General features: G+C 40.1%; 1 protein-coding gene across 1 annotated transcript in view; it reads left to right on the top strand.

Moving 5' to 3' along the window:
• COPZ1 (coatomer protein complex subunit zeta 1) overlaps positions 1-10797 on the top strand; it is an 80055-nt gene extending 69258 nt beyond the window's left edge. Inside the window, exons 8-9 of the mRNA XM_030198323.1 lie at positions 2705-2743; positions 10059-10797. Of these exons, the coding sequence (XP_030054183.1) occupies positions 2705-2743; positions 10059-10106 (87 nt within the window). The 3' untranslated portion in view covers positions 10107-10797. The remainder of the gene's footprint in view (positions 1-2704; positions 2744-10058) is intronic.
• Positions 10798-14719: the final 3922 nt, after the last annotated feature.

Genomic DNA, 14719 nt, shown 5'->3' with positions numbered 1-14719 from the left:
CGACACTGTCAACACTAACTTGAAGTGAAACACCTGCACAGCCACTACTTGAGTATCCTCAGTCAGTTTTTTTTTATCTGTGCTATTGCCTGGAAACAGTTTAAGCTCTCTTCAGTTTTTGCATTTGCCACTGAAGTGTTCTCCCCCCTCCAAGTTCCTCTCAAAGAGACCTCCAATCCCAAATTTATAGAAACATTCCAAATTTTCCATGAAGATGGAGTTCTGATCTTGCAAACCATTTTTTTAAAATATATATATATATATATAGCTACCAAATTACTGTTACTGTGCAAGGATGCAGCCAAGGGTGAGAGAGGAGCAATCTCAGGTGCCCCCATTCATCAGCAGAAAACAGACACTTCAGTTCATGACATGTGAGAAGCTATCAAGGATGCTACTTTTTTAATGCTGAGCCACGTGACCTTGACTTTAATAAGAGGTTAAAAATCATTGTGTATGAGGAAGCATCACTGGCCAATTGGGTTTCTCATTTGGTAATATGGTGTCAAAAGTATTTGTGGGCAATAAGATAGACCTGGTTGGCAGATGAGGTGCATGTGGTTTGTGCATAGATTGGCTGTGGACAGCAGTGCTAGATTCATTAAGCCCCATCCATGTACACTGCCCTGTGCAGCTAGAGGAAGAGGAATAACGTTTAAAAAAAGAAAAAGCTAAATGGAGAAAGGCTTAAGGAATTTAGCTCCAAAGGGTACAATCTAAGATACAGAACAACAACATTGAAATGAACAGTAAAACTGCTCGAACCCTCATTCTAATGACTCTGGGCTGGCATCAGTTAAGCATTTCTAAATTGGAGCTCATTAAACTGCCTACACGCCCATTCACTTCATCTCTTCTGATTTTTGTAACATATGCCTCCTCGTGTTTTGTTCCAGCCGACCTGCTGTTACAGCAGTTTTGCTTTTCAAATTAACATACTTGCCCATGATGCTTTGCTGAGAACAAATTAAAAAAACATGGTCTTAGATTGATGGCCTTGCAAAAACAGATTCTCTGATAGCTTTGCTCTCAGGCAGCTCCAGTGTAGCGTAGACTAATAGTAGCCGTATTGGTCTTAGAAATGCTGGATTTTTTTTATAGGTTGTACTTCTTTTTAAAGGCCCCCCCCCCCCCCCCCTCCACACACACACACATCAAAAAAAATGTAGTATGAGGCTTTATGATTAGATGAAACAGCGATACAAAGTCTCTCATTTCAGGGTCTGGGTGTCTTAATACAGGGGTCCCCAAATATTCATGCAACATAGAAACAGTATTTATTTTAAATCAAGAGGATTGGAAGGGATGGGGTCCCCCCCAAGAAAAGAGCTTGCTGAAATGAGGGGCCAAGGAAGGGGATAATGTCAGATTATCTGAGCTCAAATCCTGAGGAAGGAGGAAAGCAGGAAGTAGTGTTCACTGAAATATGACAAACCTATCCCTTGTTTTCCCCCTTGTCCCATCATCTACCCCTGATGGAAGTGGGAGTGTATGGATACACTTTTCCCACTAATATTTCCTACGTTCTCTTCCCGTTTTCTTTACACTCCTTTCAACTGTAAACAATCCCACCTCCCTATCCACCTGAGCAGGATCTACTTTTGCACGCACACCCCAAGTGCTGCATTCTTGGAGTGGAGAACACCAGCACAGACCTCTGCTCCTGCACTCCCTGGAATTCAAAAATCCACACAAGCTTCCAGAGTTGCAACCCTGGATCAGCGAGACAGGCACACAGCCTTAGTCTTGCATCACCAGAATGGGAAACACCCCCTCCCTGGTAGCCTCAGGTGTGTGTGTGGCAAGGCTGAACTCCAGAAGTGTTGCTTGGCATCTGTTGGGCAGATTCACTTTTGGCAAGTTGGGCAATGCCTGTTACCTTATTCCTGGGGAGGAGGATCTAAACTGCCAAAAAGTTCAACAAGGACAGGCCCTGAGATTGAGGTTGGACTGCTCACAGTATGTGGGCTGAAATACCCAAGCTGCAGGAGGGAGCAGGGAGAATGGCAGAGTGGAGTGCATAGGCAAAACCTTTCTCCACAGGTTAGATTTGGTCTGGGGACAAGAAAGATGTTGAGGGCTAAGAAACCTTGCTCTTGAGTGCTACAGTTTGGGGATACCTGGCTTAAATCAGAACCTCTCACCTCTAAAACTGTGGTTGACTCAGGGGATGGGCAAAGGGATACCAGAGCGTTTCTGGCTTGTTGGTGTAGATACCATGCATTCTGATATATTGGGATTTGATGGCAGTGGTTACAAGTGCTGCTTTTTGGGCATACCAGATAACTGAACCAATGCAGCAGAGCAGTTTTAGGAAAATACATGTTCATAGCAGTCTGCCAGATGATGTTGGCTTTAGGTGTGGGAGGGAGACATCTCCTTCAGAAGCCCTGAATGAAGATAACACAGTTTACCTCCAGAGTATTCAAAAGTAGAAAAGATGATATATGAAAATTTGAGGTCAAAATGTGGAGGCACATAGAAAAAGATGTGGTATATATTGTCTATGTTAATTTAAATAAAGCATGATATGTTGTTGTTTCCTTATCTCTCTCTCTAACTTTTAGGGATGTAGAAGTGCTGTAGGCACACTTTTCTAATTAGCAACCTGGGGAATTGGTTATAGCTCTTGTCACTTTGGCTGAGCAAGTTAGTGGTCCCTGTCACTTTAATCTGATTCTTCATTGTCTTTTTATGTTTTCAGGGCGAAGACGTTCCACTCACAGAACAAACAGTATCTCAGGTGCGTGAGGCTCTTCCTGGTTGTCAGAACTTTACTTTCTTTACTTGTACTAAGTTCAGGGTGGTTATTTCAGCAAGTAGCACACAAGGTCCACAAATCCATTAATGACACAGGCAAATATTATATAAAGAGGAGCAGTCATACAATCTGTTTACTATAGATAAAAACCCTAAATAAGCTGTTTAACTTTCAAGTGAATTCACTTGTATCAGAGACAGTCTTTCCAGCCTAAAGCTTACCTTGTAAACTCTGCTGAAGTTTGTACGGATATGATTTTATAGTTAAATATCTCACACTTGTGCTACAGTCCCTTTTGTGCATGGTTGAAAACAGGATTGTTTCTACACTGTTACACTTTAAAGGTCAAAGCTACAAAGAGGCAATGAGTAAAATTGAAAAACAAGTGGTGGATGGTGGGGCCTCAGCCCACAGTGTTTTTCTGTGGAAGCTGTGCTCCTCTGACACCCTAGGAGGCACAGACTTGCAGAAGTGCATAAGCACAAAAGAAAACCCATGCTGTGTCAGACCAATGTCCATTGAGCCCAGCGTCCTGTCTCTGACGGTGGCCAGTCTGGGTCACAGGTGCCCAGAAGATCCAGATATTAAATCTTTTCCTAGAGTTCATTTCCAGAGGTGAGCCATGGTTCTTTCAAGGCTACTAAGTTTCTATGGTTTGGTCCATTAGACCACCCACTGAGTCATAAACATTTCAGGATTGGGGCGGATTAGTTTTCATTTGAGAGTTTAAGAATTTTAGGAGTGGAAATTGATAGTACTTTTACTATAAGAAATCATATAAATTTGATAATTAAGAAATCTTTTTATCTTAATCGTACCATTAAAAAAATATTTTGATAGAGCAACATTTAAATTTATGGTACAATCTCTTTCCTATCTAGATTATATTATTGCAATGTAGTCTTTTCTGGTTGCACAAAAGTCTTATTCGAATGCTGCAATTAGATTAATTTTTTTCATTAGACAAATTTGACCCATTAACCCCTTTTTAAATAGAATTGCTCTGGTTGTCTGAGACCAGGGTCCAGTTTAAGGTAGGGGTTATTATATTTAAGATTTTACATGGTGACTCCCCCTCCTTATGACAAACATGGTTAATCCATTGTTAGGTCAAGTATTATTGAAGGGAGTGAGATCGGCCAAACTTTTGTCCTCTTTTTCGTACCAAGCTGCTTCGTTCTGGAATTCTCCACCATTGAATCCTAGGAAAACTAGCCATTATCTAGTTTTTAAAAAATTGCTTAAAAGTTATTTCTTTAGGAAATAAGTTCATTTTACCTTAGGTTTAATGAACATGGCTTTCAGATGTGTTATGTTTTTCCTAAATTAGTTATGAAGAAATGGTTCACTAATACCCCTCTTATTGTAACCTGTGGTGAACTAAATTTTCATATTTATGGGTTATAAGCTGTGTATAATGTAATATTTATTTTTCTTATGTTTGTACCCCGCGCTTTCCCACTCATAGCAGGTTCAGTGCAGCTTACATATTATGTACAGGTACTTACTTGTACCTGGGCAATGGAGGGTTAAGTGACTTGCCCAGAGTAGCAAGGAGCTGCCTGTGCCTGCAGTGGGAATCGAACCCAGTTCCCCAGGACCAAAGTCCACCACTCTAACCACTAGGCCACTCCTAATGCTACCTGTCAATTTTTTTTGAACTTCCAGGAACTTTTAAAAATCTCTTCAGAATCCCACTGCTAGCTTGACCACATCCTTCAGTAGCAGGCTTCAGAGCTTAGGGGCCCTTTTACAAAGATGTGGCAAGCCTACTGTGGGCTTGCCACATGCCAGTTTGGCACTACCGGCAGGCTACTGCAGGAGCCCAGTAGTAGTGCTTGCCCTCATCATGTACTATTTCTGGTGCCTCAGAAATTTATTTTTTATTTGTGCGTCGGGGCTGCATGCTGCCCAGTTACTGCTGAGCTACTGCAAGAGCCCTTAGGGCTCCCTTAGGAAATGGCTGTGCAGCAAGTGGTTAATTTACCAAAGTCATTTCCTTTATTTAAAAAAAAAAAAATTGTGATTTGTTTTCAATATGCTGGTCCATTAGTTATGGGGTGTCTTTGTTTTTATGTTTTTAAAAGGTTAAACAACCATCCCTTACTATTCCACCCCACTCATAATTTTATAAACTTCTATTATATCCTCTCTCGTTTGTCTCTTCTGTAAGCTGAGGAGCCCTAACTCTTTAGCCTTTCTTCATAAGAGATGTATGCCATCTCCTTTTATCATTTTTTTGCCTTTCTTGTTCTGCTATATAATTTTTGAGGTAGGGTCACTAGAACTGCATACTCTGTTCAGGGTGTGGTTGTACCAGAAACCTGTACAGAGGTTGGAGAGAGAGATGTATTCCTTTTCAAATAATCCTAACATTCTACATTCTGCTTTTAGCAACTGTGGCTGAAAGCTTCAAGGCATTGGCCACAGTGATTCCATGATAAGTTTCTTTGGCGGCAACTCCTAACTCAGAATCTAGCATTTTGTACCTGTAGTTGGGATTATTTTTTCCTCCTATATGCATCACTGTGCATTTGTCTATGTTAAATTTCGTCAGCCATTTAAATGTCTAGTCTCACAAGATCTTCAGCAAGTCCTCGCAGTTTTCTGCTGTTTTTAACAACTTTGAATAAGTTTGGCTCATTCATAAATTTGATCATATCACGCCAGATCATTTATGAATGTTAAACAGCATAATCATTTATGAATGTTAAACTAGGAAAGGATAAGAAACCATTCTAAACCAGAAAAGGTAAAGGAATGCAACTGTGAGTATCAAAGGGATTAAATGAATCCACTTTCCTCCCCAGTTCTTATTAATTGCAGACCATACTTGGAAAGTGTGTGAGATTATAAGATGTCTAAGATTTGTCTGAGATCCATTCGTAAAGCTGTAGCCAAACTAATCATCTGCTTGACCCTCTTCTAGAGAAACCCCCAGCTGTGCTGGGTTTGAGCCTAGCCATGAAGACACACATACTAGTTTAGCAACCCAATAGTAGTGTCAAAGATAGGAGGATCATTCCACCCTGATCACTAGGTTTAAATAATGTGGAAAAGTTCTGCAGATAGCCAGAGACTGTATGAAGGAAGTATTGCATCTATTGTCCCAGTACAGACCCCTGGGGTACTTCACTACTGACCATTTTGCATTTGGACAACTGACTGTTTAGTTGTCTTCTCTGTTTCCTGTCTTGCGATCTACAAAAGGGCATAAGAATATAACATAAGAATAGCCATACAGGGTCAGACCAATGGTCAGTCTAGCTCAGTATCCTTCTCACAACAGTGGCCAATCCAGGTCACAAGTACCTGGCAGAAACCCAAATATTAGCAACATTCCATGCTACCAACCCTAGGGCACACAGTGGCTTTCCCATGTCTGTCTTAATACTAGACTATGTCCTTTTCCTCCAGGAACTTATTCAAACCTTTTTTAACCCCAGATATGCTAACTGCTGTAAGCACATCCTCTGGCAATGAGTTCCAGAGCTTACCTATTTGTTGGGCGAAAACAATATTTCCTTCTATTTGTTTTAAAAAGTATTTCCATGTAACTTCGAGTATCCCCGTGTGTTTGTACTTTTTGAAAGAGTAAAAAATCGATTCACTTCTACCTGTTCTACACCACTCAGGATTTTGTAGACCTCAATCATATCTCCTCTGAGCTGTCTCTTTTCCAAGCTGAAGAACCCTAACCTCTTTCCTCATATGAGGAGTCCTTCCCCTTATCATTTTGGTCTCTATACTTTAAACCCTTTCTAATTCAGCTATATCTTTTATTGAGATATGGTGACAAGAATTGAATGCAGATCTCAAGGCGAGGTCGCACCATGGAGCGATAGAGGGATTACAGTATTCTTGGTCTCATTTACCATCCCTTTCCTAATAATTCCTAGCATCCTGTTTACTTTTTTGGCCAACGTCGCATACTGGGCAAAAGATTTCAGCATATTGTCTACAATGAAACCTAGATCTTTCTTGGGTGCTGACTCCCAAGATGGATCCCAGCATCAGGTTTTGGATTATTCTTCCTGATTTGCATCACTTTGTATTTGTCCATACACATTTCATCTGCTATTTGGATGCCCAGTCTTCCAGTTTCCTAAGTTCTTCCTGCAATTTTTTTGTTTGCATGTGTTTTAAGAACTTTGAATAGTTGTCATCTGCAAATTAAATTACCTCACTTGTTTCAATTTTCATATCATTTATAAACATGTTAAATAGCACTGATCCCAGTACAGATCCCTGCAGCACTCCACTATTCACTCTCCTCCATTGAGAAAGATGGCCATTTAACACTACTCTGTTTTCTGTCCAAGGCAAAAAATATATATCATTTTAGTTTTTTGGCTTGAGCACTCTTTTCACTCTTTGGTCACCCAACTGTCCAACCAACTCCCTCATGGGCTTTTTGCATTCGATATACTTGAAAAAGGTTTATCAGTTTTTGCCTCTACAACAATCTTCTTTCAAAGTCTCTTGGCATGCCATATTACTATTTTACATCTAAATGCCAGTGGTACCTGGTCAAAATGGCACCGACAAAATAGCCCCGACAAAAAAAGAAAACTAGACAAAAATGCCTCTGACAAAATAGCCCCTAGCAAATCAGCCCCTGACAAAAGAGCCCGCCCCTGAGTATTTTACCTGCTCCTGCAACTGTCTGTCTGAGGTATGTCTCCCCTTTGCCCTGGAAGCGTTCCCTCTGTTGTGTCCCGCCTCATCTGATGCAACTTCCTATGTCTCGTAGGCAGGACATAACAGAGAGAATGCTTCCAGGACCAGCTGAAGCAGCTTGTTGAAGCTGCCAGTAGACCACAGGAACGTTGGAGGATTGGGGGGGGGGGGGGGGGGGGGGAAGGATAGGATAAATACCGGACTGCAGAAGGTAGGCAGGAGGAAGAGGGAGATATGTTGGGAGCTGGAGATAGAGGGGGCAAAGAGAAGCTGGATCCTCAGAGGGAAGGAGACAGAGTTTTTACTATACTTCTTATTTTTGTGAAAGGTTATGGACTATTTGGTTACATGGGCTATTTGGTCCAGGCTATTACGTTGGGGTGCCACTGGTAGTACTTGTGCTCCTCCCTATTTTCTTCATTAGTGTCTGCTTTCCATTTTCTGAAATGTGTTCTCTCGGCATTCATAGCCTCTTTTCACCTCACCATTAAATCATGCTGGTCGTTATTTGGCTTTCTTTTGGCCTCTTATTACATGGGATGCATTTTAACTGTGCTTCCAAAATGGTCTTGTTAAATGTGCACACCTCATGTAACATTTTGACCTGTCAACTGTTTCCTGTTAGGTTTTTGTTCCTAATTAATTTCCTTATTTTATCATAGTATTCCTTTTTATAATTAAGTGCTACAGCAGTAGGTTTTATTGGTGTCTTCTTCCAGTGATGACAGATTTGACTGTATTGCAATCACTTGCCTAGTAACCCTATCATCATCAGCCCTTGTACTAGGTCTTGTATGTCAGTAAGGATTAGGTCTGGTCAGTTCTTGGACCAGCTGCTCCATGAGCAGTCCTTTATGGCCTCCAGGAACCTTACCTCCTTAGCATATCCTGACCATTTGACATTAAATTAATAGTTAAATTGACAGGGGGGAGAATAAACCACCAAATATTAGTTGTTGATGGTGATTGTTCTCTGAATCTACCAGGGCTGTGGAACTTAGATTTGGGAGAGGAGAAAGAGAAAATTGAGAGCCACTGGTAAAATTTTGAATCACCACAAGGGTTTTGAGCAGGAGGTATGGAAGTGGAATAGAACGCAAGTATTCAAAAAATAGCTACTTCATTCTTTTTCATGTCTTTGATTTTCTGTAACTTTTTAAATTAATAATTGATCAGCCCTTTGATGTGACTAATAACAGCTATCTCACTCCTCCAAGCCCATAATCTCAAAACAATAAAAAAATATTAAAATATTAAATATTTTTTAAAAAATCAAGTTCAGTAGAACCCTCCTTGGAAAATAACTGAGCGAGCAGCAGTCATCATTACTTGATAGTTACCTCAATAAATCTTGATAGTTACCTCAATAAATCTAAAATATATCAAAGCTTATCTTTGGAAGAAGTCCACCACATCAATCCATTCCAATGCCACTAAAAAACGTTGTTGATTCTGCTCATGGCAGTTTATTATTCAGTACTCAAAGCGCTCAAAGACTCCAACCTTGGCCAATTGATTTCACCCACAAAATTGGCTTCTTCAAGAATAATTGGCTTTCATCACAGCTGTCTACTGTGTGTAATGTCTTCCTCCTCCCCCTCTTCCACTTTTTTCTCATTCTTTTCTATCTCCTATTGACACTTTGTAGTTCCTTTCTTACTCATTCTACATGATATTATTGTATTGTAAACCACCTAGATGACTTGCCCTAGGGTGGTATATCAAGTATATAATAAACTGGAAACTTGAAACTAAACTGAAGCTACTGTGAGCTGTATTCTGGCCTGCAAAGACCAATGCTAACATCTTACTCCAGTCCAGTGGGCTAGTATATTTCACTGTCTCTCTTAAATTCTACACAACTTCTGCATTATGCAGACTTAGGCTCATAATAGATGTAGTGGATGTAAAGGTAGGATTGATATGGCTATTCTCTTATGACCGGGAGCTTCTAGTATTAGTCTTTCGGGCATTTTTGGGTTAACTGTTACTAGAGTTACTAGATGGTTCCATGTTACCTAGACTGATTATAGACTACCCCTTCTGCATCTACAAGTTTTTATGATGCTTTTCTTACGCACAAAAAAGCATTGAATTAGTCCAAGTCTGAAACCAGACTTCAACCCCAAGGCAGTACAATTTCAGAATTCAGTCATCTTTTTAGATTCCTCTCATGTTTGAGTTGGAAAGTGCTAAACATTCAGACTGAATTCTTAAGGTGTTTTCTTAGTAAATGTCAATAGGGGAATCATGTTTCTAGGGCAACATGACTGTCTAGGGGTGAGTTAATCTAAGATGTACTTCATTGGAGGGAGTCTTTATTTATAGACAATTAAATATGAATGTATATGAAAGACATATGAATGAACAGCCAGCATGTAAGTTTTGACTGCTGGCACTGCTGCATACCAGGTTCAGTCTCTTTTTATGTCTGCTCCCCTGTGTCCATTATGTCTGCTTCTGTAGTTCTGTGCTTTTTGTTATGGAAATCAGAACTACACCTCCAGGTATGCAGTGGGGTAAAACCAGGTCTAGATGACCCTGACCTGAGAGAAAAATGGGTCAAATGCTAACAGTACCAGCCACAGTCTAACACCAACTTTCTTTCCCTCTACAGGTCCTCCAGTCAGCCAAGGAGCAGATCAAGTGGTCGCTGCTCCGATAGCACAGACCCAATCATGCAATGCCCTGCACAAAAGATTCATTCCATGCTACTGTGATTGTGTGACTTTTCAGTTCTGTACAACTGTGTGTGTTAGTCTGACCTCATAGGATTTATTGTCAAGGCCTCCAACCCTGGTGTCTATGCTCAATTCTAAGAATTTCAGTACTTGAACCCTGTTAAAAAACTTTGTTGTTTGTTTCTATCATATGTGAATGACCTCTAGTAGCTGAATCTGGCACTGCAGGTTCCAGCCTCTGGTTCTGTATATCTGTTTTGTTAACATCCAATAGGGCAAGTGCTGTTTTTGGACTAGCTGATGCCCCTAATGCAAATTATATGTACATTGTACATAGCAGTTGAGCTGTGTGGCACCTTGCAGTTTCCTCATTCCATTTTATAAGTTGTGGGGGTCAAAGCTTTTCATTTCAAGGTAAATGCCTTTACTGAAATCCTAACCAAATCTCTTCTCAGTGGATGGGGTGAGAGGATCTTATGGTCCCCTTCAATCCCAGCCTTCACTGGTCGGGGCAGAGAGCTTTTAACCTTTTGTTAAGGCTACACAGAACTGTAACAGTACAAATAATAGTGTTTGTGTAAACCATGTATTTATTTTAGAATTAGTATGATTACACTTGTAACATGAACATCCTTGTGTCAATTATCCTCAAATAAAATCATTTTGTGTACACAGCTTGCTGATGATGAGGGGGAAGAGGAGCTGAATTGTCTCTAGAGGATGGTACTTCTGTTAGCCCCACTAGTGTACCTGTTGGTAAGGTGTGTTTGCTTCTGTTCAGTAAGAAAAGAGATCAGTGTACACCATGCATAGTAAAGAAAAGTAATGGAAGGTCGGTATCATGGTTTGTCTAAATGCTGGGAAAATCAACACATCAGCATGTCTTATCAGCAACATTACAGGCTGGAGTTGCTTAGGCATTGACCCCTACAAACAGTTCTAAAAATCAGATTTATGAAATATGTTGTAAACTTTAATTTAAAGCTGGCATCCTAGAACAAACTTACTGGAAACAGATACTTACAACTACAGACTGTGTGTTCACTTTTGACAAAAAAGTATGCATTAATGAAAGAAAAAGTGTTTCTCCGTTGCAGATCAGTACTGACTCAGGGGTAAGAGTGGCTATAATACCATGCTGGGACAGTGTCAGTAACGGAGACTCGTCTCGCCAAGCAACTAATACCATACTGATGCACAATTTCAGTACCAATTCAGAGGAAACTTAATTAGATAATTCTACACAAAACTAATGGTAGAATGTAGAGCTGGGGAAAAATACCCCACCTCAGACTCCCTTTTGCTCCTAGCATCTCCTAAAAACTTAAGTTGTTTAATATTTGTTCATATATATATATATGTCCCTCTCAGAATCATCTTTATTCTGGTGTCTTAAAAATGGGGTATGGCTAGGACACCAGATAGGAAAGTTATTAGTGGGGGATAGCCAGGCATATACAGCTAAAAGTAAACTAATAAAATTGGATATAGTCCACAGTTCTCTAATACTCTTTGGCTAATTTCTTTTATCCTGCATTTTTTGGTTGTGTTTGCCAGCAACTGAGTTTCTGTCGGTTGGGCCATCTTTCTATTCATGTGGATGTATATGGGACTGTCTGCAGCTGTATCAGGCTGAAATCAGTTAGAAAAGTGTGGTGCTAATATTCCTGGCACCTTTTTTGCCACATGGATTTGGGGTCAGAGTCTGATGTGTGCAGGACATCACTGCTGTCATTCAGAGGAGCAGGGCAAATGGAGTGTGAGAGGATAAGCATGCTATCTGTTATAAGTAGCAAAAGTATACGTTTATACTGTTTCCTTTACACTGAGCCCGCAAAGAGGTGGGAAAATGTGGGATACAAATGCAAACAATAAATAAATGTAGTTTATATCCTTATTCTAAGACCTCCTTTCTTCTCATTGCTCTTGTTTTACACCTGTCTCATGTTTTTACTGGAATTTGATATTTTACTTGTTTTAATAATTACAGTTTGAGGTGCCAGAAGCTCTCTCTCTCTTCATTGTATTTTCCCCCCTTCTTCCCCAAGATATTCTCTCTCTCCCCATCATCAACCACCATGTATTTTTCTTCCCCCTTGTTCTCAGATTTCTCTTCTTACATTTATCTTCTAGCCTATCTCCACTTTCCTCTGTGTTCTGTTTCCCTCCCCCCCCAACAGCTTTCCATCTACTTGATGAAACGGGTAAACAGGTTGGTGGAGGGAAGTATGGAGGTCTGGAAGATGAGAAAGACCATGAGCTATGCAACAACGGATTGGAGTCCTGAAAAGGACTAGATGCCTATACAGATGGGGAGGAGAGGATGGGAAAGGATGGATAATTTGGGGGGGGGGGGGGGGGGAAGGAGAGAGGAAAATGGGGTAACATTGGCAAATCTAGTGTTCAGCTGGGGATATAAACACTATAATGCTATCCATATTTAAAATAGGAGGGGGGTGCCTTTGACCACTTGCTTTCTACCTGTCTTTTTACCTTCCGTCCTCTCTGGATTATACCCTCTTGGCTACGTTACAGCGGCCAAAGATGGAACCATATAAATATCAGGTCTACCTTTGGCTGCTATAACTTAGCTGGTCAGTATTCGGCTGTGATAGCCAACCTCTTGCTGAATTTTGGCAGTTGGCTTAAGGCTATTTAACCGCCAGGAGCTGTTCCCAAAGTACCAAAAAAAAAAATCTATGCCATCTTTTCATTTCTATTAACTAGCTGCAGTGTTATCACTCACACTGTGAAGAAACAGGGGTGTGGGCATTGACAAATAAAAGCTAATAAAATGAAAACTGAAATACTCTAATTAGCAGATGTAATATAATGTGCACAAGTGCATAGCGGTGCACACAGTGAAAAATAATCCTGCATACAGAAACCTTATAGTCAATGTAAAAAAAACACCTTAGATTGTGAGCCCACTATGGCCAGAGAAAGTACCTGCATATAAATACATCACTGTATGACTAGTAGTGCTATAGCCGTAGTAGTAGTAGCAGCAGCTAAGGAATGGATCTTTGGGTTAATTGTGGGAAACCGTTCAAATCATTAGCTCAGTGGCAGTTAAAGCAAATGAAATGATTTGGAAAAGTGTTTAGAGTGCTGCTGCAATGCCACATTGACTGTGTTGTGTAGGTCTAGTTACCCCCATAACAAAACTAGAGAAGGTTCAGAGAAGGGCAACAAAAATGATAGAAAAGGATGGAAGTCTTGTATGAGAAAAGACTTGGTTAAGAGTAGGGCTTTTTATCTTGGAGAAGCTTTTTAGCTTGAGGCGACATGATAGAGGTCTGTTAAATAATGAATAAATGGGGAATTAAGTTACGCAGGATGTGCATTCAGTTCATTAGTACATATTTTGAATTCTATGGGCACTGGTCAATTCTTTGAAGGGCGGGGGGGGGGGGGGGGGGGGTTGCAACAATTAGTTCTTGCACCTATGCTTCATTGTAAATCAGGGAACTATATTATATGACATTACACTTGTAAGCCACAGACACTAATAAATGGATCTGTGCGGCTTATAAATGAGACAAAATACGGCATAACCCTAAAAATATAACACTATGGAGAAGCATCAATTCTATATTACAACTCACATATCTTAAACATAGTATTTATTTTTTGTATCTTAACACCAACTTCTGCAAAAGCCAAGGTGTTTAAAACTGTCTGGGACCCTGTATAATTTTATGTCTTCTGTAATGTGGTAATTTGTTCCACCACTTGGCTGCTTGGTAAGAAAAGGGACTTTTCTAACTCCATTTATATATAACCTTTTCAGGTGAGGGGAGTGGCAAAGTCAAGAACTGCTGAGTGCTAAATTCATAATTCTTCTCAAGTAGTAAAAGTAAAGATATCATATACTGCGGTGCTAAGCCATGAAGAATTAAAAAAAAACAACAACCAGACAACATAATTTAAAGACAGAATGTGCCTCAACTGGTTACCGATGAAGATTTTGAAGCAGTGGTTTTAGCACTCTCAAGCTTTGACACTTTATCAAATCAGCTGCCATATTTTGCAATACTTGTAGTTGCCTTTGAATGGCTCTCGTGCAACTGATATAAATGATATTACAGTAGTCTAGGTGCGCCAACAGCAATGTCTGTAAAATCGGAACACATCAACCCTAAAAAATGATCTGATACGTATTGGTTTCCAAAGTAATCTATACCTTGGTTCTTTATATTTGTACATGGGGTTCAAAAAAAGGGTATTATTCAAGATCACACCTAATATTTTCAATTGTACTTCTAACATAGTTAATTCTATTAATAGTAACAATATTAGAGCTCAATTTATGAGGATGACTAATAACCAGGAATTTCATCTTTTCAGTATTAATTTTCAATTTAAGTGACTTTGCCCACAATTCCAAAAAGGCTCATAGCTATTTGATCTTAAGGGTTGCATCTAAAATATGATCATCCAATGGAGTGTAAGTAGTGTCATTTGCATAAATAAATGGTCACAACTCCAATGACTACAACCTATCGCCCAGTGGAACCATCAATAACAGGATTGGAGACAGTGGAGAGTCTTGCAGGATACCACAAGCTGGCAACCATTCCTGGGCCGCCTCCTA

Source organism: Microcaecilia unicolor, chromosome 3, assembly GCF_901765095.1.
Source record: "Microcaecilia unicolor chromosome 3, aMicUni1.1, whole genome shotgun sequence".
Taxonomy (NCBI): domain Eukaryota; kingdom Metazoa; phylum Chordata; class Amphibia; order Gymnophiona; family Siphonopidae; genus Microcaecilia; species Microcaecilia unicolor.
This window is presented reverse-complemented; position numbering and strand designations above follow the sequence as displayed.